Source organism: Cetorhinus maximus, chromosome 11 (genome assembly GCF_964194155.1).
Source record: "Cetorhinus maximus chromosome 11, sCetMax3.hap1.1, whole genome shotgun sequence".
Lineage (NCBI taxonomy): Eukaryota > Metazoa > Chordata > Chondrichthyes > Lamniformes > Cetorhinidae > Cetorhinus > Cetorhinus maximus.
In genome coordinates, this window is record NC_135889.1 from 44,364,030 (window position 1) to 44,388,955 (window position 24,926).

Genomic DNA, 24,926 nt, shown 5'->3' on the forward strand with positions numbered 1-24,926 from the left:
CTAGGTTGTGCACTCAATATCCTGGAGATTAATCTTGAATTCTAAAAGACTCCAGGACAACCCAGAAGTAGTATCGATAGCGAAGCAGGAATGTGACCACAATATTCCTGTTGTTGACCAGTTGGCGGGGTCGCCGCCCGGCGCTTTCTGGGGGAATCGGGCGCCGTCAGGTTTTGGCGATGCAGACACACAGGCGCATGCGGCTTCTCAGCGGCGGAGAGAAAACGAAAGTGAATAAAGGATGTGAGCAGTGAGCGGGAAGTGAGAGATTGAGTGCAAGCAAGCGGGAGAGAAGGCAGCGGTTTTGCTGCTTGACCCGGTCTCACTCGGAGCGGCGCATTGACAGGAAAAGTGAGGCGGAATGTGGCGGCAACACGGCAGCGCCCTGGCGGTCTTACTCTGTGCTTCAGTCGCTCAGCTGCAGGTTCTTGTGAAACGAGCAGCGGCAATCCCCTCAGGTATTTCATCCGATCTCCTTCATTGTAAAGCAGCGAATTGAATGGGTCATAACCCATATCTTTTAAAGCTGCAAGAATGAGAGGAGGTGAATCCTGCCCCAGCTGCAGCCCTTCAACCAGGAGAAGCCACAAACTCGGGGAGGGTTGAGGGTAGAGGACAGTCACTGACACCCTGATCGTGGACTCGGTGTTTTCAGATACATGGGTCCAAGGAGAGCAGCAATTTGTCTGCTCACCAAATACAATCCCCAGTTCATACAAGTGATGGTTCTTAGCCATATAAGTTGGCTTGGCCTGTCGGTGAAGCTGAAGCGTCTTTTAAGATCATAAGATCTTTAACAGTGGTTAATGCTTTACGAAAGTAACCCTGAAGTATTTTATCATCTATATGTGGCCGCGATGAGGCTTGATCTTCAGGTAATTATTAATAGGTCCATTTGAAATCAGTAACAAATAGGTGCAGGGAAGGGGGATTTGACGACTATGGGGTTTTGCCGTTCCCTCTCATTCTGGCAGCCTCCTCTGACTCTGTACTGTGCTTACCTGTCTATCTGTAACGCTTTTATGAGCTATATATAAATGACGGGTAATGAAATGCAGAGTAATATTTCAAAGTTGGCTGATGATACCTTGGAGGTGTGGCAAACAGTGAGTATGATACCAATAGAAAATAGGAGCAGGAGTAGGACATTTGGCCCTTCGAGCCTGTTCCACCATTCAATATGATCATGGCTGATCCTCTATTTCAATACCATACTCCCACCCCCTCCCCATACCCTTTGACGCCTTTAGTATCTAGAAATCTACCTATTTCCTTCTTAAATATATTCAGTGACTTGGCCTCCAGAGTCTTCTGTGGTAGAGAATCCCACAGGTTCACCACCCTCTGAGTGAAGAAATTTCTCCTCATCTCAGACCTGAATGGCCTACCCCAAATCCTCAGACTGTGACCAATTGTTCTAGACCCCCCAGCCAAGAGAAGCATCCTCTCTGCATCCAGCCTGTCCAGCACTGGAAGAATTTTATACATTTCAATTAGATCACCTCTTGTTCTTCTAAACTCCAGTGAATACAGGCCTAGTCTGCAACAGGACATAAATAAGCAGCAGAATGGGCAGACAAATGGCAGATGGAATTTATAGAAAAGTGTGAGGTAATGCATTTCGGCTGAAGAGATAGGGAGAGGCAAGATGGACTTAATGGCACAATTCTAAAGAATGTGTGGGGACAGAAGGACCTCTGGAGTGGTGGGGTTCATGTGCATAGTGCTTTAAAGGTGGCTGGACTTATTTAAGGGGGAAGTTAACAAAGCATATGGGATTATGTGCTGCATAAATAGAGGTAGGTATTGAGTTTTTATTCTTTCACAGGACCTGGGTGTCACTGGCTAGGCTAGCAGATGTGTACTCCTGGTCACCACATTTCATGACGGATGTGATGACCCTCGAGAGGGTGCAGAAGAGATTTATCAGAATGGTTCCAGGGATGAGGCGTTTTAGGTACATGGGTAGGCTGGAGAAGTTTGGGATTGTTCTCCTTGGAGCAAAGGAAATTGAGTGTGGATCTGACAGAGGTGTACAAGATTATTCCAATTTTAAAAAAGGTAGACAAAAGCTGTCCCCTTTAGCTGATATTTCAAGGATTAGGAGACACAGATTTAAGTTTTTGGGAAAGAGTTATGGGGGGTGGTGTGTGAGAAAGATCTGTTTTACTCAACAAGTGGTAATGATCTGGTACATGCTGTCAGTGAGGGTAGTGAAGTGGAGATGGTGAATGATTTCAAAAGAAAATTGGATGACCGCTTGAGGAAAATAAACTTACAGGGCTACAGGGATAGAGCAGGGGAATGGAACTGATTGGATTGTTCTGCAGAGGGCCAGCATGGACTCGGGTTGAATGGCGTCCTTCTGTGCTGTAATGATGCTATGACGGTATGATTCTATGGCTAAATGTACTCTTTTTGGACTCATAGTTTAAAGGCAAGTAGGCAGAAAGCTCTCTCCCATTGAAGGGTTGGGGTGGGGGGTAGTGCTTGGTGATGTGGGGAATAAAGGGTTAATACGATTAATGAGAGCTTTATTCATGAAAGCTGACTCTCTTGCTGTATATTTCCACTTGGCTTACACATCTGTTGTTTTCCTGTATGTGTACAGAGATGAAGTTACTGTAGTTGATAAGCCTCAGCTGTTTTCTGTTTGTCTGTCCTGCTTGTCTGTGAGAATATGATAGTGTGTGTTTACGAGGGGAACATGAAGGCCATGTGCAAACAGCCAACTGAGCCTGTACTGTGTATAAATGTATGTTATTGTAACTGCTATTTTGAGAGATACTGCAGCTTTGACTCTTTCCCTTGCATGTTTAAAATAAAGATTTCCTAAGTTTAACTAACTCCAGAATCCGAGTGGCTTTCGTCTCTCAATAGCTGGGGTCTGAGTTGCTGTGGTAACATGCATTTTTACGTGCGTGTTGTAGTCTGGAGCTATGGATAGTGATGATAGAGACTCCAACGTTCTTTCCATCACATGGCTGACCAGGAATCTCTGCCACTCTTGCCGCCTGCCATTGGCATGTGTTTGAAGGATTCGCAGGATGATACTCAACCTATTTGGCCGTGTTATGAACACACCTTCCTTGGCTGTTGAGATCTGAAATGGGTTTTGAATCTGGAGCTTCTGTCTTAGAGGCAGGGAGACTGCCACTTTGCCACAACACCACCTCTCTGTTGGCTTTAAGGGTCCTAATTAGTGGCCTATCTAGTGAGCATGGTCTAACAGTGTGAACTGCTCTAATTCAGCACTAAGTTGACATTCTTGTCAAAGGTAGTTAGTATGGAAAAATTGGGGAAATAAATATCACGTTGATACAGTGAAGTTGCACTTCTGAAGTTAGAACAGAGGCTCATTGAGTAGTGGAAGGATTATTGTCTCTTTAACTGTGCCATATTTGACCTGAGGATGCATGATGCTGACCGAAGTGGTAAATATCCATTCTGCAGCAATAACATCCCTGACATTGAGCATAAAATTCACGAAAGTGTAAAATGAATCATTTTACCAAATTGAAATATACTTGTTAAAACAAGTGTACAAAATAATCATTTTGTTTGAATGAAAATATAGCGCAAAGCTGAAGGTACCTTTAGGACTTTCAGCAGTAATGTTCCTTCTTAGCTGCATGGGTACTTGGCTGCACAACAATCTGGAATGGACCACACAGTACAATAAACAAGCTGTGCAAAATAAAGGTAAGTTAGAGGGATCATTAGCCAAAGGTTTGTATTTAGCAGAAAAATATGGGATATTTCTAGAATATAATGTAGAGTAGGAGCAATAGATTCAAAGAGGTGTGTGGAAGAGCATGTCAGGAGCAACACAAGGCACAGCTGAAAAATGAGGTACCAATCTGGTGAAGACACAACATTGGACTTCATGCATGCGAAACAGTGGAAGCAGAAAACTTTAGACAGAGCTAAACAAAGCCTGTCCACCATCTACAAGGCACAAGTCAGAAGTGTGATGGAATACTCCCCCTAGCCTGGGTGAGTGCAGCTCCCACAACACTCAAGAAGCTTGACACTGTCTAAGACAAAGCAGCCCGCTTGATTGGCCCCACATCCACAAACATTCACTCTCTCCACCACTGACGCACAGTAGCGGCAGTGTGTACCATCTACAAGGTGCATTGCAGGAATTCGCCAAGGCTCCTTAGGCAACATCTTCCAAACCCACAACCACTACCATCTAGAAGGACAAGGAAAGCAGAGATTGAAACACCCCCCCCCGGAATTCCACCCCCCCCCCCCCAAAAGTCACTCACCATCCTGACTTGGAAATATATTGCCGTTCCGTCGCTGGGTCAAAATCCTGGAACTCCCTACACCACATGGGCTGCAGTGGTTCAAGAAGGCTGGTCACTACCACCACTTCAAGGACAACTAGGGATGGACAATAAATGCTGGCCCAACCAGTGAAGCTCACATCCTGTGAATGAATTTTAAAAAACCCCACAACCAACGCATCAAATCAGAGCTCTGCAGTCCTGCCACATCCAATCGTTTATGATAATGGATGATTAAACGACGAATAGGAGAAGAAAACTCCATGAACATCCCCATCTTCAGTGATGGCAGAGCCTAGCTTGTGAGTGCAAAAGACAAGGTTAAAGTATTTGTAACCACCCTCAGTTAGCAGCGCCGACCTTGTCCTCTTCCTGAGGTACCCAACATCACAGAAACACTCTTCAGTCAATTTAATTTCACTCCATGTGGAACACCCTTCCTAAAGTGCTGAAGACTTGTGCTCCAGAAATAGTTGCGCCACTAGCCAAGCTGTTCCAGTACAGGTACAATACTGGGATCTACATAACAAAGTGGAAAATTGCACTGGTGTGTCCTGCCCACAAGAAAGAAAAGTCCAGTTGGTCTAATTGTGGCACCATTAGTCTATTCCCAATCATCTGCAAAGTGATGGTGATTTTATGATGGAACGTGCCTTGCTATCAAGTGGCACTTACTCACTCACAAATAACCTGCTCACCAATGCTTAGTTTGAGTTCTACCAGTGCTATTTGGCTGAATTCCAGAGATGAGAGTGACTGCCCTTCACACTGAGGCAGCATTTGTCAGAGTTTGAGATCAAGAAACCCTAGTAAAATAAGACAAAGGGAATCTGGGGAAATATCTCCCCTGGTTGGATTTGGGGTTGTGGGGGGAGGGCACCACTGACCAGAAGCTTACCTGGTCAGTCACATAAATACTGTGGCTAAAAGAGCAGTTCGGCGACTGTGGCAGTGACTCATGTCCTGACTCCTGAAAGTTTTTTCCATCATTTACAAGGCACAAGTTAGGAATGTTATGGAATACTTTCCACTTGTCTGAATGAGTACAGCTCCAAAAATACTCAACGAGCTCAACACCATTCAGGGCCAAGCAGTTAGCTTAATTAGGACCCCATTCCCAACATTAAGCACTCACTCCCACCACCTGCAAATGTCCTTTATTGTGCCCCATCTACAAAATGCACTGCAGCAGCTCATCAAAGCTTCTTCAGTAGTACCTCCCAAGCTCATTCCCTCAACCACCAAGAAGGACAAGAGCAGCAGGTGCATGGCAACGCCACTAACTGCAATTTCCCCTCCAAGTCACACACCATGCTGACTCCAAAATATTGCTATTCCTTCTCCATTGGTTCAAAGTCCTGGACTCCCTACCTAACAGCACTGTGGTTGTACCTTCACCACATGGACTGCAGCAGTTCAAGAAGGTAGCTAAGACTACCTTCCGGAGGGCAATTAGCGATTGGTAATAAATCCTGGTCTTACCAATGTCTCATGTCCTGTGAATTAAAATTTAATTTTATATAAATTCAATGTCACTTGATAGGGATAAGTTTATGAAGTGAAACTCCCAGTGTGGAGCCTTACTAGACTGGAGGCCAGCCCTTAATAGGACTGATTCTATGTTATAGCTCTGTCTCTAACCTGTGGTTCCATCTAGCAGAGATACATGCCTGGGTAAAGCCTTGCAAAAATACTTATTAAATATTTAGTCTCTTCGATAGTCAAGATAATACCAATCTGTTTGGCTAATATTTGTTGGTTTCAGCTTGAGGGAGCAATGGAGTAGATGATGAAGCCAGGCTAGAACTTTAAGGATTGTTGAGTACAGGGAGCTTGAATGAGGTGGTTTGTTGTTATAGTTTGGTGAAAAGGTTTAGATTTCTCTTGCCTGCCAAGGTAATCCTGATTAAAGATTGATTTGTAGAATTAATGTGAAGTAGGTGTCAACTAGAACTCTTCCTAATAAGTTAGAAGGTTGCGGATTTGGGTTCGGGCCTTGCTCCAGGATTTGGGTATATCATCTAGACATCAGCTTGACATTGAGGGAATACTGCATGTTGGAGGTGTCATCCTTTAGATGAGATGTTAAAACTGTGTTCCCGTTTGCCTATGTTAGTGGTTCAGGTGGATATAAAAGGTCCATAGTGCATTTGAATAAGAGCAGAGAGTTTCCCTGTTGCCCAGGCCAACATCTGCCCTTCATCATCACTAAAACCAAGTCAACTGAGCATTCGTCTTGTTGCTATTTGTGGAAGCGAGCTATGGGCAAATGGCAAATACATTTGCCAACATGACAATAGTAAGTGCTAGAAATTAGATGTGATGGGCTTAAAGACCCATGTGATCTACATTAAAATTAAAGACATGTATTTATATAATAAAGAAAGACTTACATTTATATAATGGTTTTCATTACCAGCTGATATGGCAAAGTGTTTTACAGCCAGTTAACTACTTTTTTGAAATGTAGTCACTCTGCAATGTAGGCAGCCAATTTGTGCACAGCAAGCTCCCACAAGCAGCAATGTGATAAATACCAGGTAATCTGTTTTTTGTGATGTTGATTGAGGGATAAGTATTGACCAGGACACTGGGAATAACTCCCCTTCTCTTCCTCAAAATAGTGCCAAGAAGCTTTTACTTCCACCTGATATTGCAAACTTGGACCCGGCTTAACTTTCCAACCGAAAGAGGCCCATCTGACAGTGCAGCAGTCCCTCAGTACTGCCCTAGATTGTCAGCCTAGGTTGTTGGGCTCAAGTCTTGAAGTGGGGCTTGAACCCTCAACCTTGTCAGTCCGAGGTGAAAGAGCTCCCAACTGAACCATGGCTGAAGAATCAAATTGTTCTCATTTTTAAGCATGTGCAGAAGGCCAGGTTTTCATTTTCCAATTGGCCTTTATCGACCTTATGGAAAGGGGAGGTAATGTTTTATAAATTCAGGGGAGTGTTCTGATTGATCAGTTTGTGTACTTGTCCCACAACTGGGAAATAATGTAAGTGGTCCAGCAGAGTATAAAGTACAATACAATAATGCAATAATTGGGAAATACTAGTAAGTGTATTAGATATAGAGTAAAGGATCAGCACTGTCATAAATTTAATCAGGGAAATCATCTTCGGTGATCTTATCCTCTAATATTAGATTTTATAGGCATTTTAGAAAGAAAAGTCTGTCACAGCATTTCAGTCTTTATTTTTGCTCTTTGAAAATTTATGTGAAGCTTCAAGTTATCATTAAAACATGTGTAATTTTTATTGCAGAAATGTTACATGAAGGAGAAGTATACCATGAAACGACAACGAAACTCTTTTTTTATGAATTCTCTCAAAAACCTAAATTCGTGGATTATTGGTCGGCAGTCAAGGTAACACATGGTATACAATTCACATAAGTCTTACGTTATGAAAAAGCTGAGTGGTTGTCTCATCCTGAGGTAAGGAAAAAGGCATCTCCAATTTCGGCATCTTCTGTTCATGTGAGTTTAAGAATTAATGGATTCAGCAGAAAAACAGACAAGACAATTTGGAGACAATGACTGCACTTCTAAAGTGAGACTCTGAAGTTCCTAGTAATTTTTTCCTTCCCTTCAAGGTAAGACCAGCTGTAATTGCCCATCCCTAAATGCCCTTGAGAAGGTGGTAGGCAGCTGTCTTTTTTGATAACAACTGAGTGGTTTGCTGGGCCATTTCAGAGGACAGTTAAGAGTCAAACACATTACTGTGGGTCTGGAGCCACAAATCGGCTAGAACCATTAATAAGGATCAAACAATTTCCTTCCCCAAAGGACTTTTTTATTCTTTCATGGGATGTGATGCAAGGCCAGCATTTATTGCCCATCCCTAATTGCGCTTGAGAAGATGGTGGTGAGCACCTTCTTGAACCGCTGCAGACCATTTACTGCAGGTACACCCACAGTGCTGCTGAGAAGGGAGTTTTGGATGTTGATCCCTCGGCAGTGAAGGGATGACGATATAGTTCCAACTCAGGATGGTACATGGCTTGAAAGAGAACTTGCAGATGATGCTGTTCCCATGCCTCTGCTGCCCTTGTGCTTCTAGGTGGTAGAGGTTGCAGGTGCTTTTGAAGGAACCTTAGTGAATTGCTGCAGGGCATCTTGTGAATGGTACACACTGCTGCCACTGTGCATCGGTGGTGGAAAGAGTGAATGCTTCAGATAATAGGTGGGGTGCTGACCAAGTCGGCTGCTTTGTCCTGGATGGTGTCAAGCTTCTTGAGTGTCATTGGAGCCGCACTCTTCCAGTGGAGGGTATTCCATCCTACTTCTGCCGTGTGCCTTGTCGATGGTGGACAGGCTTTGGGAAGTCAGGAGGTGAGTTACTCGTCTCAAAATTCCTAGCCACTGACCTGCTCTTGTAGCCACAGTATTTACATGGCTGGTCGAGTTCAGTTTCTGGTCAATTGTAATCAAAATATAATTTTGATAGATGGGGGTTCAGTGATGTCATGCCATTGAATGTCAAGGGGAGATGGTTTGATTCTCTCTTGTTGGAGAAGTTCATTGCCTGGCACTTTTGTGGTGCGAATGTTACTTGTCAGTTATCAGCCCAAGCCTGGATATTGTCCAGGTCTTGCTGCAAATGGACACAGACTGCTTCAGTACCTGAGTAGTCACGAATGGTGCTGAACACTGTGCAAACATTGGCAAACATCCCACTTTTGACCTTATGATGGAGGGAAGGTCATCGATGAAGCAGCTGAAGATGGGTGTGCCTAGGACACTACCCTGAGGAATTCCCGCAGTGATGTCCTGGAACTGAGATGATTGGCCTCCAACCGCAACCATCTTTCTTTGTGCTAGGTATGACCTCAGCCACTGCACAAAATGAGCATAATTGAGCGTTTTACTATTGAGTAAATGCCACTTGTTAGCACTGTCAACGACATCTCTCACGTGCTGATGATTGAATTTGTCCTGTTTTTTGTGGACAGGACATATCTGGGCAATTTTCCACATTGTCCAGTAGATTCCAGTGTTGTAGCTGTACTGAAACAGCTTGGCTAGGGGCACGCCTGGTTCTGGAGCACAAATCTTCAGTACTATTGCCGGGATCCTGATGTGTTTTTACAACAATCCAGGTGCTGACACCAACTTTTTATTTCAGATTATTTTTATTCAATTATTTCTATTTAAATTCTCCAACTGCCATGGCGAGATTTGAACTCATATATTTCTGGGTCATGAGTCTAGGCCTTTGAGTTACTAGTCCACTAACAGAACCACAATGCCACCGCACTCCCAAAATGAATGATGATATAGCAGCTCAGAATTCTTGCTGAGAACTTATGTTTGCGGCCGATATGTCAGCCTTTTATATTCTTTGCAAATACCCATCTATTTACATAGAAAATAAAGCAGGAGTAGATAATTTGAGCCTGCTTTGCCATTCAATATGACCATGGCTGATCCTCTATCTCAACGCCATACTTCCGCTCTCTCTTCATACCCCTTGACACCTTTCGAGTCCAGAAATCTATTTCCTTCTTAAATATATTCAGTTACTTGGCCTCCACAGCCTTCTGTGGTAGAGAATTCCACATGTTCAACAGTGAAGAAGTTTCTTCTCATTTTAGTCCTAAATGGTCTACCCCGTATCCTGAGATTATGACCCCTTGTTCTAGACCCCCCCAGCCAGAGGAAATATCCGCCCTGCATTCAGTCTGTCCATCTCTGTCAGAATTCTATATGTTTCAATGATATCCCCTGTCATTTTTCTAAACTCCAGTGAATCCAGGCCTAGTTGGCCCAATCTCTCCTCCTATGACAATCCTGCCATCCCAGGAATCAGTCTGGTGAACCTTCACTGCACTTGCTCTATAGCAAGTATATCCTTTCTTAGGTAAGGAGACCAAAACTGCACACACTACTTCAGGTGTGGTCTCACCAAGGCCCTGTACAGCCGCAGTAAGACATCCTTGCTCCTGTTCTCAAGTCCTCTTGCAATGAAGGCCAACATGCCTTTTGCCTTTGTAACTGCTTGTTGCATCTGCATGCTTGCTTTCAGTGATTGGTGTAAAGGACACCTAATTTCCTTTGTGCATCAACATTTCCCAATCTATCACCATTTAAATAATACTCTGCCATTCTGTTTTTCCTACCAAAGTGGATAACTTCACACTTATCCACATTACACTGCATCTGCCATGTATTTGCCCACTCACTCAACTTATCTAAAGCGCTTTGAAGCCTCTTAACATCCTTCTCACCGCTCACATTCCCACCAAGTTTTGTATCATCAGCAAACTTGGAAATGTTACATTTTGTTCCCTCATCCAAATCATTGATATATATTGTGAATAGCTGGGGCCCAAGCACTGATCCCTGTGGTACCCCATTAGTCACTGCCTGCTACTCCAAAAAAGACCCATTTATTCCTATTCTATTTTCTGCCTGCTAGCCAACTCTCAATCCATGCCAATTTGTAACCCCCAATCCCATGTACTTTAATTTTACACACTAACCTCTTATGTGGGGCTTTGTCAAAAGCTTTCTGAAAGTCCAAATGCACCACATCCACTGGTTCTCCCATATCTACTTTGATAGCTACGTCCTCAAAGAACTCCAGTAGGTTTGTCAAACATGATTTCCCCCTCATAAATCTATCTTGACTTTGTCTAATCCCTTTGATATTTTCTAAGTGTCTTGTTATCACATCCTTTATAATAGACTGTAGCATTTTCCCTGCTACTGAGGTTAGGCTAGCTGGTCTGTAATTTGGTGTTTTCTCCCTCCCTGACTGTTTCTCAGTAATTACTGGTAAAATATTCCAAATTTAAGTAACCTGTGTAAAAACTCCAATTTCCTTTATCTTCCAGTGAGAATCCTTAGTTGTTGCCCTCTTGTTACCAGTTCAGCAATCAGTAAGAAGAGTCTTTCACAGTTTACTCTCTAAAAGATCTTTGATAATTTTGTGGAATTTATAAATTAGTCATATAGGGCTTGCCCTTTACAATCTGTACTGAATGACCCTGAATGGCTCATGCTCTCCAACTCTGATAAAATTTAACAGCATTTTGCTATTTTCATTGGTACAGATATTTAACTTATACTGTAAACCTACTATTGGCAGATACAACAGTCAGAATAGCATTCCTGGCCACTCCTGACCTGATTGACTAACAGTTAGCCATGTAACAAAACATGAATGCTTCAAAACCCTTTAGGATGTCTCAACAACCGATGGACTTTGAGTCAGCACTTTTTTACCGTTAACAATTTATAAGGGGTTTAGAACTATCGTGCGAATAGCTATAGCATACACAGTCAAAAAGATCAGTTGTAATATTTGAAAAGTGCATTTGAAAAGGTTTATTCAGTTGAATAAGTATGAATAAAGTGTTCCTTCTCTTTTGCAATGTGAAATTTATGGCAGGATTTTATTTGAAAAATTAGCAACAATCCATAGGTTGACTGATAATATGGTACTCGATTTCTATGATACATGCATTTGTGTGTGGAAAAGATTCTTCTTGGGAAGTCCCTCAGGATCAAGGATAACCTACTTCCACTCTTGTTTGATGGGTTCTGTAATGGCTGATAAGTCCAGTGCGAGATCTTCAGACTCTGCCACATGCGGGTGGTGCTTGAAGGGTCTGGCAGGTGGGTTGTTTGGAGTTTCTGCGCCCCTCCAATGCCTTGACTTCACCCCTGACAAAGCCTGTCGATGTGTTCACTACCTTCCCAATTGAATCTTCTCTTCAATTTTGATCGGTCATGTGCCAGGGTCTTCCATGAATTGGCGTATTTGTTGACCTCTACAGGAATGCTTTGAGAACAGGTTTCCATAAAAGATTTTCATGCAGTGGGTGGCTATGATCTGGAATGCACGGCTGGAAATGGTGGTGGAGGCAAGTTCAATCAAGGCATTCAAGAAGGAATTGGATTATTATCTGAAAAGGAAGAATGCGCAGGGCTGTGGGGAGAAATCAGGGGAATGGCCCTAGGTGAATTGTTCTTCAGAGAGCTAGCACTGACACGATGGGCTGAATAGCCTCCCTCTGTCACCATTCTGTGATTCTGTAAATGGTATGTTTAGTATACAATAATCTCTTCCTGGAAAAATTACTTAGCCTGATAGTTGCTATAACTGTGCCAAGTCATTATACGTTTTTAAACTAATGCTTGTCAAACCATAGCAACCTTTCTCTTTCGCCTTTTACTAGTTGTCCAATTGTTTTGCATGCATTAACCACAAACATTGGTGAAATAGTACCAAGTCCATTATCAGCACATTTTTTCGAAGTTTTAATCATGCCACATTATATAATGAGCTGTGCCACTTATGCATAAAGTAAGAAAGAAATATGTTCAGTTAGTAGCAGACTGCAGGTGCAGCAGTGGTGGGAAAACCCTAAAACAATTTAATTCTCTTATTAGATAAAAGAGCAACATATTGCAACAAGATTTGTTATTTGTTGTCAGTTTGCTGCAGTTCAAACTTTTATTCCTTTGTTAAAATATCATGCTGTAGTACTTAGCACATACTATGAACATTCCTTATTTAGAGTTGTAAGTGCATTCCTATGAATACAGCAAAGTGATTAAGCAGCACTGTATTTGTGAGCCTAATTCTGGTAATTACATGTTTAACAAGTGAAGACGGCACTCAGTAGAACACATACCTCTGTCACATTGTGTTAACTCAATGTTAAACCGCATTACGACATGTACGCATTTCTAGCTGATCTTTTGCCCAATAAATCGTGCCAATAGAATTTACAATTACATGTTCTTCACTATTCCAGATATATTACAAATTTTGTGTAATGGCAGTGATCTGGATGTCTGTGGACTATGGCCAATCCACATCCAATGACCTGCTCAGAAAACTCTGCTGACTTTTTGACAGCTGTGGCAAATTACACCTCAGCAGCTGAGAAAATCCACAACAGTCTGAAACAACACCAACATTCTTAAAAATAGTGTCAATTCACCCTATTTTCTAATGTTAACGGATCATTTAAAAAGTTCTAGGATGCGGATGCACATCTTTGCCAAAAACTAATCAGTTCTTCCTTGGGCCATACCCTATCAGTGTACCAAGTTTTGTTGAAATCCATTAGTTAGCTTTTGAGATATATTGTTTACTGACAAGCAAAGAAATCAGCGTGAAAGCATTACCTCCACTACCACCCTTTAGTGGCAGATGTAATGTCATTCCATGCAGTTATGATAATTTGGATTTTTAAGGAAAATTGTTGAAAGTACATTCCTGCTTTAAAAAACCTTTTAAGTTTTAAAAGTCCATTCAATGGAAATCGCAGCAGACAACTGACTCCACAGATGATTGCTTAAACATGGTTGAACTGTATTGGAGTCAGTCACCAAGAGAGTCATCAATAACTCAAGGAGATAAAAACAAAAAACTACTGCGGATGCTGGAAATCCAAAACAAAAACAAAATTACCTGGAAAAACTCAGCAGGTCTGGCAGCATCGGCGGAGAAGAAAAGAGTTGATGTTTCGAGTCCTCACGACCCTTCAACAGAACTGAGTATAGTTAGGAGAGGGGTGAAATGTAAGCTGGTTTAAGGGGGGGGTGGGGAGAAGTTGAGGGGGTGGGGTGGTTGTAGGGACAAGCAAGCAGTGATAGGAGCAGATAATCAAAAGATGTCACAGACAAATGGACCAAAGAGGTGTTGAAGGTGGTGATATCTAAGAAAATGTGCTAATTAAGAATGGATGGCAGGACACTCAAGGTACAGCTCTAGTGGGGGTGGGGTGGAAAGACTGACAAAGTATTAGTTGTAGATTTAAAAATAATGGAAATAGGTGGGAAAAGAAAAATCTATATAAATTATTGGAAAAAACAAAAGGGAGGGGGAAGAAACGGGGTGGGGATGGGGGGAGGGAGTTTAAGATCTAAAGTTGTTGAATTCAATATTCAGCCCGGAAGGCTGTAAAGTGCCTAGTCGGAAGATGAGGTGCTGTTCCTCCAGTTTGCGTTGGGCTTCACTGGAACAATGCAGCAAGCCAAGGACAGACATGTGGGCAAGAGAGGAGGGTGGAGTGTTAAAATGGCAAGCGACAGGGAGGTTTGGGTCTTTCTTGCGGACAGACCGCAGGTGTTCTGCAAAACGGTCGCCCAGTTTGCGTTTGGTCTCTCCAATGTAGAGGAGACCGCATTGGGAGCAACGAATGCAGTAGACTAAGTTAGAGGAAATGCAAGTGAAATGCTGCTTCACTTGAAAGGAGTGTTTGGGCCCTTGGACGGTGAGGAGAGAGGAAGTGAAGGGGCAGGTGTTGCATCTTCTGTGTGGGCATGGGGAGGTGCCATAGTTGGGGGTTGAGGAGTAGGGGGTGATGGAGGAGTGGACCAGGGTGTCCCGGAGGGAACGATTCCTACGGAATGCCGCCGGGGTGGGGTGAAGGGAAGATGTGTTTGGTGGTGGCATCATGCTGGAGTTGGCGAAAATGGCGGAGGATGATCCTTTGAATACGGAGGCTGGTGGGGTGATAAGTGAGGACAAGGGGGACCCTATCATGTTTCTGGGAGGGAGGAGAAGGCGTGAGGGCGGATGCGCGGGAGATGGGCCGGACACGGGCCTGTCAACGACCGTGGGTGGAAAACCTCGGTTAAGGAAGAAGGAGGACATGTCAGAGGAACTGTTTTTGAAGGTAGTGTCATCAGAACAGATGCGACGGAGGCGAAGGAACTGAGAGAATGGGATGGAGTCCTTACAGGAAGCGGGGTGTGAGGAGCTGTAGTCGAGGTAGCTGTGGGAGTCGGTAGGCTTGTAATGGATATTGGTGGACAGTCTATCATCAGAAATTGAGACAGAGAGGTCAAGGAAGGGAAGGGAAGTGTCAGAGATGGACCATGTGAAAATGATGGAGGGGTGGAGATTGGAAGCAAAATTAATAAATTTTTCCAGGCCCAGACGAGAGCATGAAGCCGCACCGAAGTAATCATCGATGTACCGGAGAAAGAGTTGTGGGAGGGGGCCGGAGTAGGACTGGAACAAGGAATGTTCCACATACCCCATAAAGAGACAGGCATAGCTGGGGCCTAATAACTCAAGGAGGCCCCTTGGACAACACAATTGAATCTTCCAAAGGTGTGAAAACTCAGGATTCCTTTGATATCAGCAGGAAGGACTTCTTCAAAAAAACTGCAATTTAATTGACTTATTTGCTTTATGGAACAATAACTCATCTAAATTAACATATCAGCCATTTTTGTGTTCTTGAGCTGTATAAAGGACGCTGTAAGGAGCCATTTTGTATGGCAGTGTGCAGAGAACTCAGAACATCTCAGGAAGTCAGTTCTAGCTCCACAGCTCTCAGTTGAACTCACTGTGAACAGCATATTAGAGCTGAGTTTCTCTCTGCCACCAGGAGTCACAGAGTGAGTTGTCCAGCAATCATCTGTTCTGCTGGAAGACAGCCTTCAAGTGCCATGCTGGCAGGACCAGTTTAAAATAAAATGCTCTTCACTTGCTTCCCAAAGCAGCTGGACTTGCTGAGTCCGCCTGAAAAAGCAAAGACTGATTAATGGACTACAGAAACCACCGCGGGTGATGAACTCAATCCTTCATTCTTCAACTGCAAGCAATGGACCTGCAGTGATACCCCACAGAGACTGATTCGAAATCTCAGCTTTATAAGTATCTTTAATCTTTATCTGGGTTCTAATCCTTATCTGTATTTTAGTTATAATTTAAGCAACAGTGATAAAGTAGCCTTCAGCAGTAGTTAAATCAACCTTTATCTTGTTTAAGAATAAAGTTTGACTGCTGGGTTATTTTTAAATTGAACCATTCACAAATTAAAAGCAGGCTACACGCATGCGCGCACACACATACATTCCTAGCTCACGGATCACTTTAAGGAAATGGCTTTTACATGGTCATGACAGTAATCAAACACAACCAGCAGACATTGATTTTTATTGTTTCGGCTTGCCCACTTCATTCTTTATTTCCTTTTTCCAATAATGGGTAGTGTGCTGTGAATAGCACTGTATTGTAAGGGTAAATTTGTAAGCGATCTGGGGTGTTAGTGTACTCTGTATTTAATATGTCATATCACGTTGGAGTAGAATAGCAATTTACAAAGCAAATAGAATGCTGAGTCCAGAATATTAAACTTACGAAATAAATTAGGTGATCTGATGAAAACTGTAGGGTGAGCATTGTGGAAGGGTGAGGTTAAATGGGCTGACTGCCTCCATTTGATCTATTTTTTGATGCAGCCAAAGTAATAAGAGTATAAGTTGAAGAGATTTTGTTTGAGGTACACTGCTGTTGCAAGACCATTCTGTCAATAGTGTGTGCATTTCTGGTTCTGAATTCTCAATAGAGGTATTCAAACACTGAAATGATTTGGATAAACATCACAAAACCAGCCCTTAGGCTCAGGAACCGGTAGGAATGGGGTGGACCTGGAAATGGGTGATATGGACCCTCCTTCTCCGACTCTTGTTAATAGAACATACAACATAGAAAATAGGAGCAGGAGTAGCGATTCAGCCCTTCAAGCCTGCTCCGCCATTCGTTATGATCATGGCTGATCATCCAACTCAATAGCCTGCTCCCGCTTTCTCCCCATATCCTTTGACCCCTTTTGCCCCAAGAGCTATATCTAAATTCTTCTTGAAAACATACAATGTTTTGGCCTCAACTACTTTCTGTGGTAGCGAATTCCACAGGCTCACCACTCTCTGGGTGAAGAAATTTCTCCTCATCTCAGTCCTAATTGGTCGACCCCGTATCCCCAGACTGTGACCCCTGGTTCTGGACTCCCCCACCATCGGGAACATCCTTCCTGCATCTACCCTGTCAAGTCCTGTTAGAATTTTATAGGTTTCTATGAGATCACCCCCCTCATTCTTCTGAACTCCAGCAAATATAATCCTAACTGATCTATCTCTCCTCATATGTCAGTCCCGCCATCCCAGGAATCAGTCGGGTAAACCTTCGCTGCACTCCCTCTGTAGCAAGAACATCCTTCCTCAGTTAACGAGACCAAAACTGCACACAATATTCTAGGTGTGATCTCACCAAGGCCCTGTACAATTGCAGCAAGACATCTCTGCTCCTGTACTCGAATCCTCTGGCTATGAAGGCCAACATACCATTTGCCTTCTTTACTGCCTGCTGCACCTGCATGCTTACCTTCAGCGACTGGTGTACAAGGACACCCAGGTCTTGTTGCACATTCCCCTCTCTCAATTTATAGCCATTCAGATAATAATCCGCCTTCCTGTTTTTGCTACCAAAATGGATAACCTCACATTTATCCACATTAAACTGCATTTGCCATGCATTTGCCCACTCACTCAGCTTGTCCAAATCACACTGAAGCATCTTTGCATTCTCCTCACAGCCCACCCTCCCACCCAGCTTTGTGTCATCTGCAAATTTGGAGATATTACATTTAGTTCCCTCATCTAAATCAGTAATATATATTGTGAATAGCTGCGGTCTCAGCACTGATCCCTGCAGTACCCCACTAGTCACTGACTGCCATTCAGAAAAAGACCCATTTATTCCTACCCTTTGTTTCCTGTCTGCCAACCAGTTTTCTATCCATCTCAATACACTACCCCAAATCCCATGCGCTTTAATTTTACACGCTAATCTCTTATGTGGGACTTTGTCAAAAGCCTCCTGAAAGTCCAAATAAACCACATCCACTGGCTCCCATTCATCAACTCTACATCCTTGAAAAATTCCAGTAGATTTATTAAGCATGATTTCCCTTTCGTAAATCCATGCTGACTCTGTCCGATTCTGCCACTATTTTCCAAGTGCTCAGCTATTAAATCTTTTATAATGAACTCTAGAATTTTCCCCACTACCAATGTCAGGCTGACTGGTCTATAGTTCCCTGTCTTCTCTCTACCTCCCTTTTTAAATAATGGGGTTACATTAGCTACCCTCCAATCTGTAGGAACTGTTCCAGAGTCTATAGAATCTCGGAAGATGACCACCAATGCATCGACTATTTCTAGGGCCACCTCCTTAAGTACTCTGGGATGTAGATTATCAGGTCCTGGGGATTTATCAGCCTTCAATCCCATCAATTTCCCCAACACCATTTCCCTACTAATACTGATTTATTTTAGTGCCTCCCTCTCACTAAACCCTGTGTTCCCCAACATTTCTGATATGTTATTTGTGTCTTCCTTTGTGAAGACAGAACCAAAGTATGTATTTAGTTGGTCAGCCATTTCTTTGTTCCCCATTATAAATTCCCCTATTTCTGACTGTAAGGGACCTACATTTCTCTTCACCAATCTTTTTCTCTTCACGTACCTATAGAAACTTTTACAGTCAGTTTTTATGTTCCCTGCAAGCTTACTCTCGTACTCTATTTTCCCCTTCTTAATCAATCCCTTGGTCCTCCTTTGCTGAATTCTAAACTGCTCCCAGTCCTCAGGTCTGTTGTTTTTTCTGGCCAATTTGTATGTCTCGTCCTTGGATCTAATACTATCTCTAATTTCCCTTGTAAGCCATGGTTTGGCCACCTTTCCTGTTTTAATTTTTCACCAGACAGGAATAAACAATTGTTGCAGTTCACCCATGCGCTCTTTGAATGTTTGCCATTGCCTAACCACCGTCATCACTTTAAGTAACGTTTACCAATCCATCATAGCCAACTCACACCTCATACCATTGTAGTTTCCTTTATTAAGATTCAGGACTCTAGTTTCAGAATCAACTACGTCACTCTCCACCTTGATGAAGAATTCTATCATATCATGGTTGTTCATTCCCAAGGGGCCTCGCACAACTGGATTGCCAATTATTCCTTTCCCATTACACAATACTCAATCTAGGATGGCCTGGTCCCCCTTGTCCTCACTTATCACCCCACCAGCCTCCGCATTCAAAGGATCATCCTCCGCCATTTTCGCCAACTCCAGCATGATGCCACCACCAAACACATCTTCCCTTCACCCCTCCTGACGGCATTCCGTAGGGATCGTTCCCTCCGGGACACCCTGGTCCACTCCTCCATCACCCCCTACTCCTCAACCCCCACCTATGGCACCTCCCCATGCCCACGCAGAAGATGCAACACCTGCCCCTTCACTTCCGCTCTCCTCACCGTCCAAGGGCCCAAACACTCCTTTCAAGTGAAGCAGCATTTCACTTGCATTTCCCCTAACTTAGTCTACTGCATTCGTTGCTCCCAAAGCGGTCTCCTCTACATTGGAGAGACCAAACGCAAACTGGGCGACCGTTTTGCAGAACACCTGCGGTCTGTCCGCAAGAAAGACCCAAACCTCCCTGTCGCTTGCCATTTTAACACTCCACCCTGTTCTCTTGCCCACATGTCTGTCCTTGGCTTGCTGCAATGTTCCAGTGAAGCCCAACGCAAACTGGAGGAACAGCACCTCATCTTCCGACTAGGCACTTTACAGCCTTCCGGGCTGCATATTGAATTCAACAACTTTAGATCTTAAACTCCCCTTCCCCCCATCCCCACCCCGTTTCTCCCCCCTCCCTTTTTTTTCAATAATTTATATAGATTCTTCTTTTCCCACCTATTTCCATTATTTTAAAATCTAAAACTAAAACTTTGTTAGTCTTTCCACCCCACCCCCACTAGAGCTGTACCTTGAGTATCCTGTCTTCCATTCTTAATTAGCACTTTTCTTAGACAATATCACCACCTTCAACACCTCTTTGATCCTTTTGTCTGTGACATCTTTTGATTATCTGCTCCTATCACTGCTTGCTTATCCCTAAACCACCCCACCCTCAACTTCTCTCTCCCCCCGCCCCCCCACCTTAGACCAGCTTATATTTCACCTTTCTCCTAACTATACTCAGTTCTGCCGAAGGGTCATGAAGACTCGAAACGTTAACTGATTTCTTCTCCACCGATGCTGCCAGACCTGCTGAGTTTTTCCAGGTAATTCTGTTTTGGCCTGTTCTCTAGTTGGTTCCTCAACGTATTATTCCAGAAAAACATCCTGTATACATTCCAGGAATTCCTCTTCTACGGCATTGTTACTAATTTTATTTGCCCAATCTATATGCAGATTAAAGTCGCCCATAATTACAGATGTTCCTTTATCGCATGCGTCTCTAATTTCCTGTTTAATGCCATTCCCAACATCACTGCTACAGTTTGGGGTCTATATACAACCTCCACTAACGTTTTTTGCCGCTTAGTGTTTCTAAGCTCTACCCATACAGATTCCATGTCGTCAGAGCTAATATCTTTCCTCACTATTGCGTAAATTTCCTCTTTAACCAGTAATGCAACTCCACCACCTTTTCCTTTTTGCCTGTCCTTCCTAAATACTGAAAACCCCTGGATGTTCAGTTCCCAACCCTGGTCACCCTGCAGCCATGTCTCCATAATCCCGACTATAATATAACTGTTTACATCTATTTGCATGGTTAATTCATCCACTTTATTGCGAATGCTCCTCGCGTTAAGGCACAAAGCCTTAAGGCTCGTCTTTTTAACATTACTTGTCCCATTCCTACTATTTTTCACTGAGGCCCTGTTTGATTCTTGCCCTTGATTTCTCTGCCTATTACTTTTCTTATTCCTCTTTCTGTTTTTTGTCCTTGTCCTTGATTCCCCCTCCTCTGACTCCTTGCATAGGTTCCCATCCCCCTGCCATTTTAGTTTAAGCCCTCCCCAACCACTCTAGCAAATAGTCCCCCAAGGACATCAGTCCTGGTCCTGCCCAGGTGTAACCCGTCCAGTTTGTACTGGTCCCACCTCCCCCAGAACCGGTCCGAATGTCCCAGGAATCTGAAACCCTCCCCCTCACATCATCTCTTCAGCCACATATTCTTCCGATATATCCTGCTATTTCTACTCTGACTAGCGCGTGGCAGTGGTAGTAATCCTGAGATCACTACCTTTGAGGTCCTACTTTTCAACTTATTTCCTAACTCCCTATATTCTGCTTTTAGGACCTCATTCCTTTTTTTACCTATGTCATTTGTACCAATGTGTACCACGACCACTGGCTGTTCACCCTCTCCCTTCAGAATGTCCTGTAACCTCTTTGAGACATCCTTGACCCTAGCACCAGGGAGGCAACATACCATCCTGCAGTCTCGTTTGTGGCCACAGAAATGCCTATCTATTCCCCTTACAATTGAACCCTCTATAACTATTGCACTCCCACACTTTTTACTCCTTCCCTGTGCAGCAGAGCCAACAATGGTGCAACGAATTTGGCTGTAGCTGCTTTCCCCTGAGAGGCCATTCCCCTCAACAGTATCCATAGCGGTATATCTGTTTTGCAGGGGAATAGCCACAGGGGATTCCTGCACTGCCTGCCTAGTCCTCTTGCTCTGCCTGGTGGTCATCCATTCCCTTTCTGCCTGTGCACTCTTAGCCTGCGGTGTGACTACCTCTCTATACGTGCTATCCACGATACTCTCCGCCTCGCGGATGCTCCACAGTGTCCCCAGCTGCCGCTCCAGCTCAGAAACTCGGGCTTCCAGGAGCTGTAGCTGGAGACACTTCCCGGGCACTACAAATGTTCCCATCTCCCCACATAGAGCAGGAGGAGCACACCATGGCTTTGAGCACTCCTTCCATGACTTACCCCTTTAAATTAAATTAAACCTTTTGGAAGATACTTAATATCAAATAACATCAATTACTCTAGGCCCCTTCTTCCCTGCTCCTCGTTGTTACAGAATATAGCCCTTACAAACGATGAACTACAAAATAAGACCTTAAAAACTATAAGCGATAAAAGTGGCAAATTATTACCTGACCATACTCCCGGTACTCGTTCCCTCATCATTGAACTCCTTCAGTCACCAAACTCCAACTTAAGCACTCTACTGCAGCCCAAAGCAGCATTCCAGTGCAGACAATTGTGATCTAATGTTAGCTGCTCAGCCGGCTGGGTGGCCAGCCACTCACTGGCTAGAGGCAGGCTGAGAGGCTTCAGCTGTGTCCTTACCCGATGTGGAAGAAAGTGCTGACGCCAGGTTTAAAGGGTTGCCACTACCCAAGCCCTGATGTGAACAGTCTTTGCCTGAACCATCTTCCCTGCAGTTATCCTAAGAGGACTACGGCCTGCAAGATTCCAAGAACTATTGACCACCACCGCCCCCACCCCTCAAGCATCCGGGAACCATCGACTGCTCCAGCATCCTTACAAGAAAACGGCAGTGGAAAGTATTGTTGTCATGTCAAAAGCAAGATTCTGGATGCCCCCACAGTTCAGCAACAACTCCTAGCATGTTCTCCTCCAGGCTACTTTAGCAAGACAGAAGATTCTCTTCCCCAGGAACAGAAGGGAGAGATTTCCCAGCCTAACCAAGCCTGAGTGGAGGCCGTGGAGGAGATCAGCAGCTGTGGGGTCACCTGGCTGCAGTGCCGCAAGCATGCCAACGACCTTTTCTGCTCCCCAAGGGTGAGTACCTCACCCCCCAGGTCCCTTTAGGGGAGCAGCAATGGATGTATGAGGGTACAGATGCAGGGGAGAGAGAAGCCACCATGTCAGTGGCAATGGGTGGAGGCTGCAGCATTTGCCTAGAAAAGAATGGCAGCTCTCGTGTGGCATGAGCCTGGCACTGCAGGCTCAACAAGGTGGCTTCAGAGTGGCTCAGTGCCACAAGCGTGGAATTGGTGGCAGACACTGCAGCAAGTGTGCAAAGCAATTGAGCATTGTGTTTGCTGTAGTGTGGCCACTAACATTATTGCTCCATATTCCCACAGGAGCAGAGGGCCCAGAACTCCAAAGTGAAGCCCCAGACCAGTGGTGGAGCCCCAATCATTGCCATCCTGACTCTCATGAGGAGGAAGCTCTGCAGCTGGCAGGGCATCATGACGACCTCACCATTGCAGATGGTGAGACCAGAGTGCAGTTGCAAGAGAGCAAGGAGCCTCATCACTGGGTGTGAGGGAAGCCTCAGGCGAGCATGAGGGATGGTGTTGCTGTATCCTCCAATGTGTAGACATCGATGTGAGGTGTCGCCAACTCTGTGCTTCGTGTCTGGAGGGGCAAGAAGTACTGATCATTCTGTTCTCTCACAGGTCAACAACAGGAACAGAGTGGTTTCACCTCTGGGGACACTCATCCACCTGAGAGGAGGAGGAGGGGACCTTGGAGAGTACAGTGTCGTGACATTTTCCTGCATCCTCCACGAGCATAGATGCTTTTTCATCTCTATGGGCATGTGCTCATGATTAGAATTGAAGTCACAAATTGGAATGCGCACGCGCCTGACCAGATGTCAGAGGCTGTAACAGCTGAAACCATTGACACTTGGAGGAGTGTGGGAGGCCAGGCCCATGCTGAGCCCCAGGCTCAAGCCATGTCTCTGGAGTTGTCCATGAGGCAACAGATGCTAGAAGTCCAACATGAGATGCATGAAAATCTGGGCAGAGATTCCAGAGGGTATCTGCGCACTGGCCCAGACTGTGGAGGAGTCTATCCAGGTCACGAGTGTTGTGATCTGCCTCTTGTCTGCATGCGTGGCCTCTTCCATCGAGAGATTGGTGACTACTGGAGAGCCAGATCCAGCAGACCAGTCAATGGATGCCAGAGGTACAAGCAGAGCTGCATGCATTGTCCAGAAGCTGAAGAGAGCAGTGGTAATGCAAGAGGTGTGACAAAGTGCCTGTGGTCTCCGCCAGGTCCTCACCCTTCTTTGGTCAGCAGGGAGGCACAAGTGTGCCTAGCAAGGGAGGAGGAGCAGCTTCCTTCTGCGTCTAGGGTCCCCTCTCTGGGCACCTCTGTTGTGGATAGTGGCTCCTCAGCCCCTCTGCCAGTGCCTCAAGTACCTGTGACGAAAGAGGAGAGTCCTGCACCTGTGGTCATCTTAGACCACAGTACATTAAGGTCGGGAGGCTGCCGGCACTGTAGCTGACAGCGAGGGGGGAATGCTACATAGGACAATGCATAAAAGAATTAAGAAATAGCACTGGCTGCACTAGGGCCTCATGAATGATTACGTGGTTAATGATTCTCTGCTTGTGTATGATGATTAATATGATAAATGTCTGATTCGATTTATGAAAGTTTCCATTCATTGCTGGTGGCGCTCCAGCAGTATAAGAGTGGCATGTGTCGACCCAAGGGCTGGAATGGGGGTGACAATAGCGAGTGTTCATCATTTGCACATTGCAGAAACTAAGATGCTAGTGCCTGAGAGGTTCTGGGCTTACAGCAGAGGTGAGTGGTATTAGTGTGGATCTTTTATTTGACTCATTGGTTGCAGTGGTAAGGGCCAGCCAAAATGATTGAGTATAAGTACCTCCAGTGGTGTCCCTGGAGAAGGGAGCACGCGGTGTCTGCCAGCACTGTCGAGGCCTTCCATGCTCAGTGGGCACCGCGGGGACTTAGGTGTTTTATTGACCCTCTTAATCACGTTTTGGTTTAATGTTTGTAAGTTTCCATTCAACTTTGTCTTTGTTTTTGCAGTTTCCCTAATTTAGGGGCTGCTTTTATTTTGTCCCTGATCTTGTTAATTTAGTTTATTTGGTTGACTCAAAAAGAGTTTATATCCCAGCAGCCTCCAAGCAACCCGTCATGTTTAACAGGATGCTGCGGCTCCTCGTCAGCTTCCTCATATTCCTCCTCATTTGAGATGTCTCATGCTCTACTATGTCATCTGCAGTGTCAGGTTGTATAAATAAAGGAGAACCAGTAGATGAAGTATACCTGGA

General features: G+C 44.4%; 1 protein-coding gene across 2 annotated transcripts in view; it reads left to right on the forward strand.

Moving 5' to 3' along the window:
* The first annotated feature begins 215 nt into the window (after positions 1–215).
* Positions 216–24,926, forward strand: part of LOC144686545 (nuclear envelope integral membrane protein 1a-like) — a 60,339-nt gene continuing 35,628 nt past the window's right edge. Inside the window, exons 1-2 of one of the 2 annotated variants that reach the window (XM_078551872.1) lie at positions 216–458; positions 7,559–7,662. In XM_078551872.1, the coding sequence (XP_078407998.1) occupies positions 362–458; positions 7,559–7,662 (201 nt within the window). In that variant the 5' untranslated portion in view covers positions 216–361. Of the gene's footprint in view, positions 459–7,558; positions 7,663–12,324; positions 12,343–24,926 lie in introns of those variants that run through there. The other variant, XM_078551873.1, reaches the window with a different exon arrangement.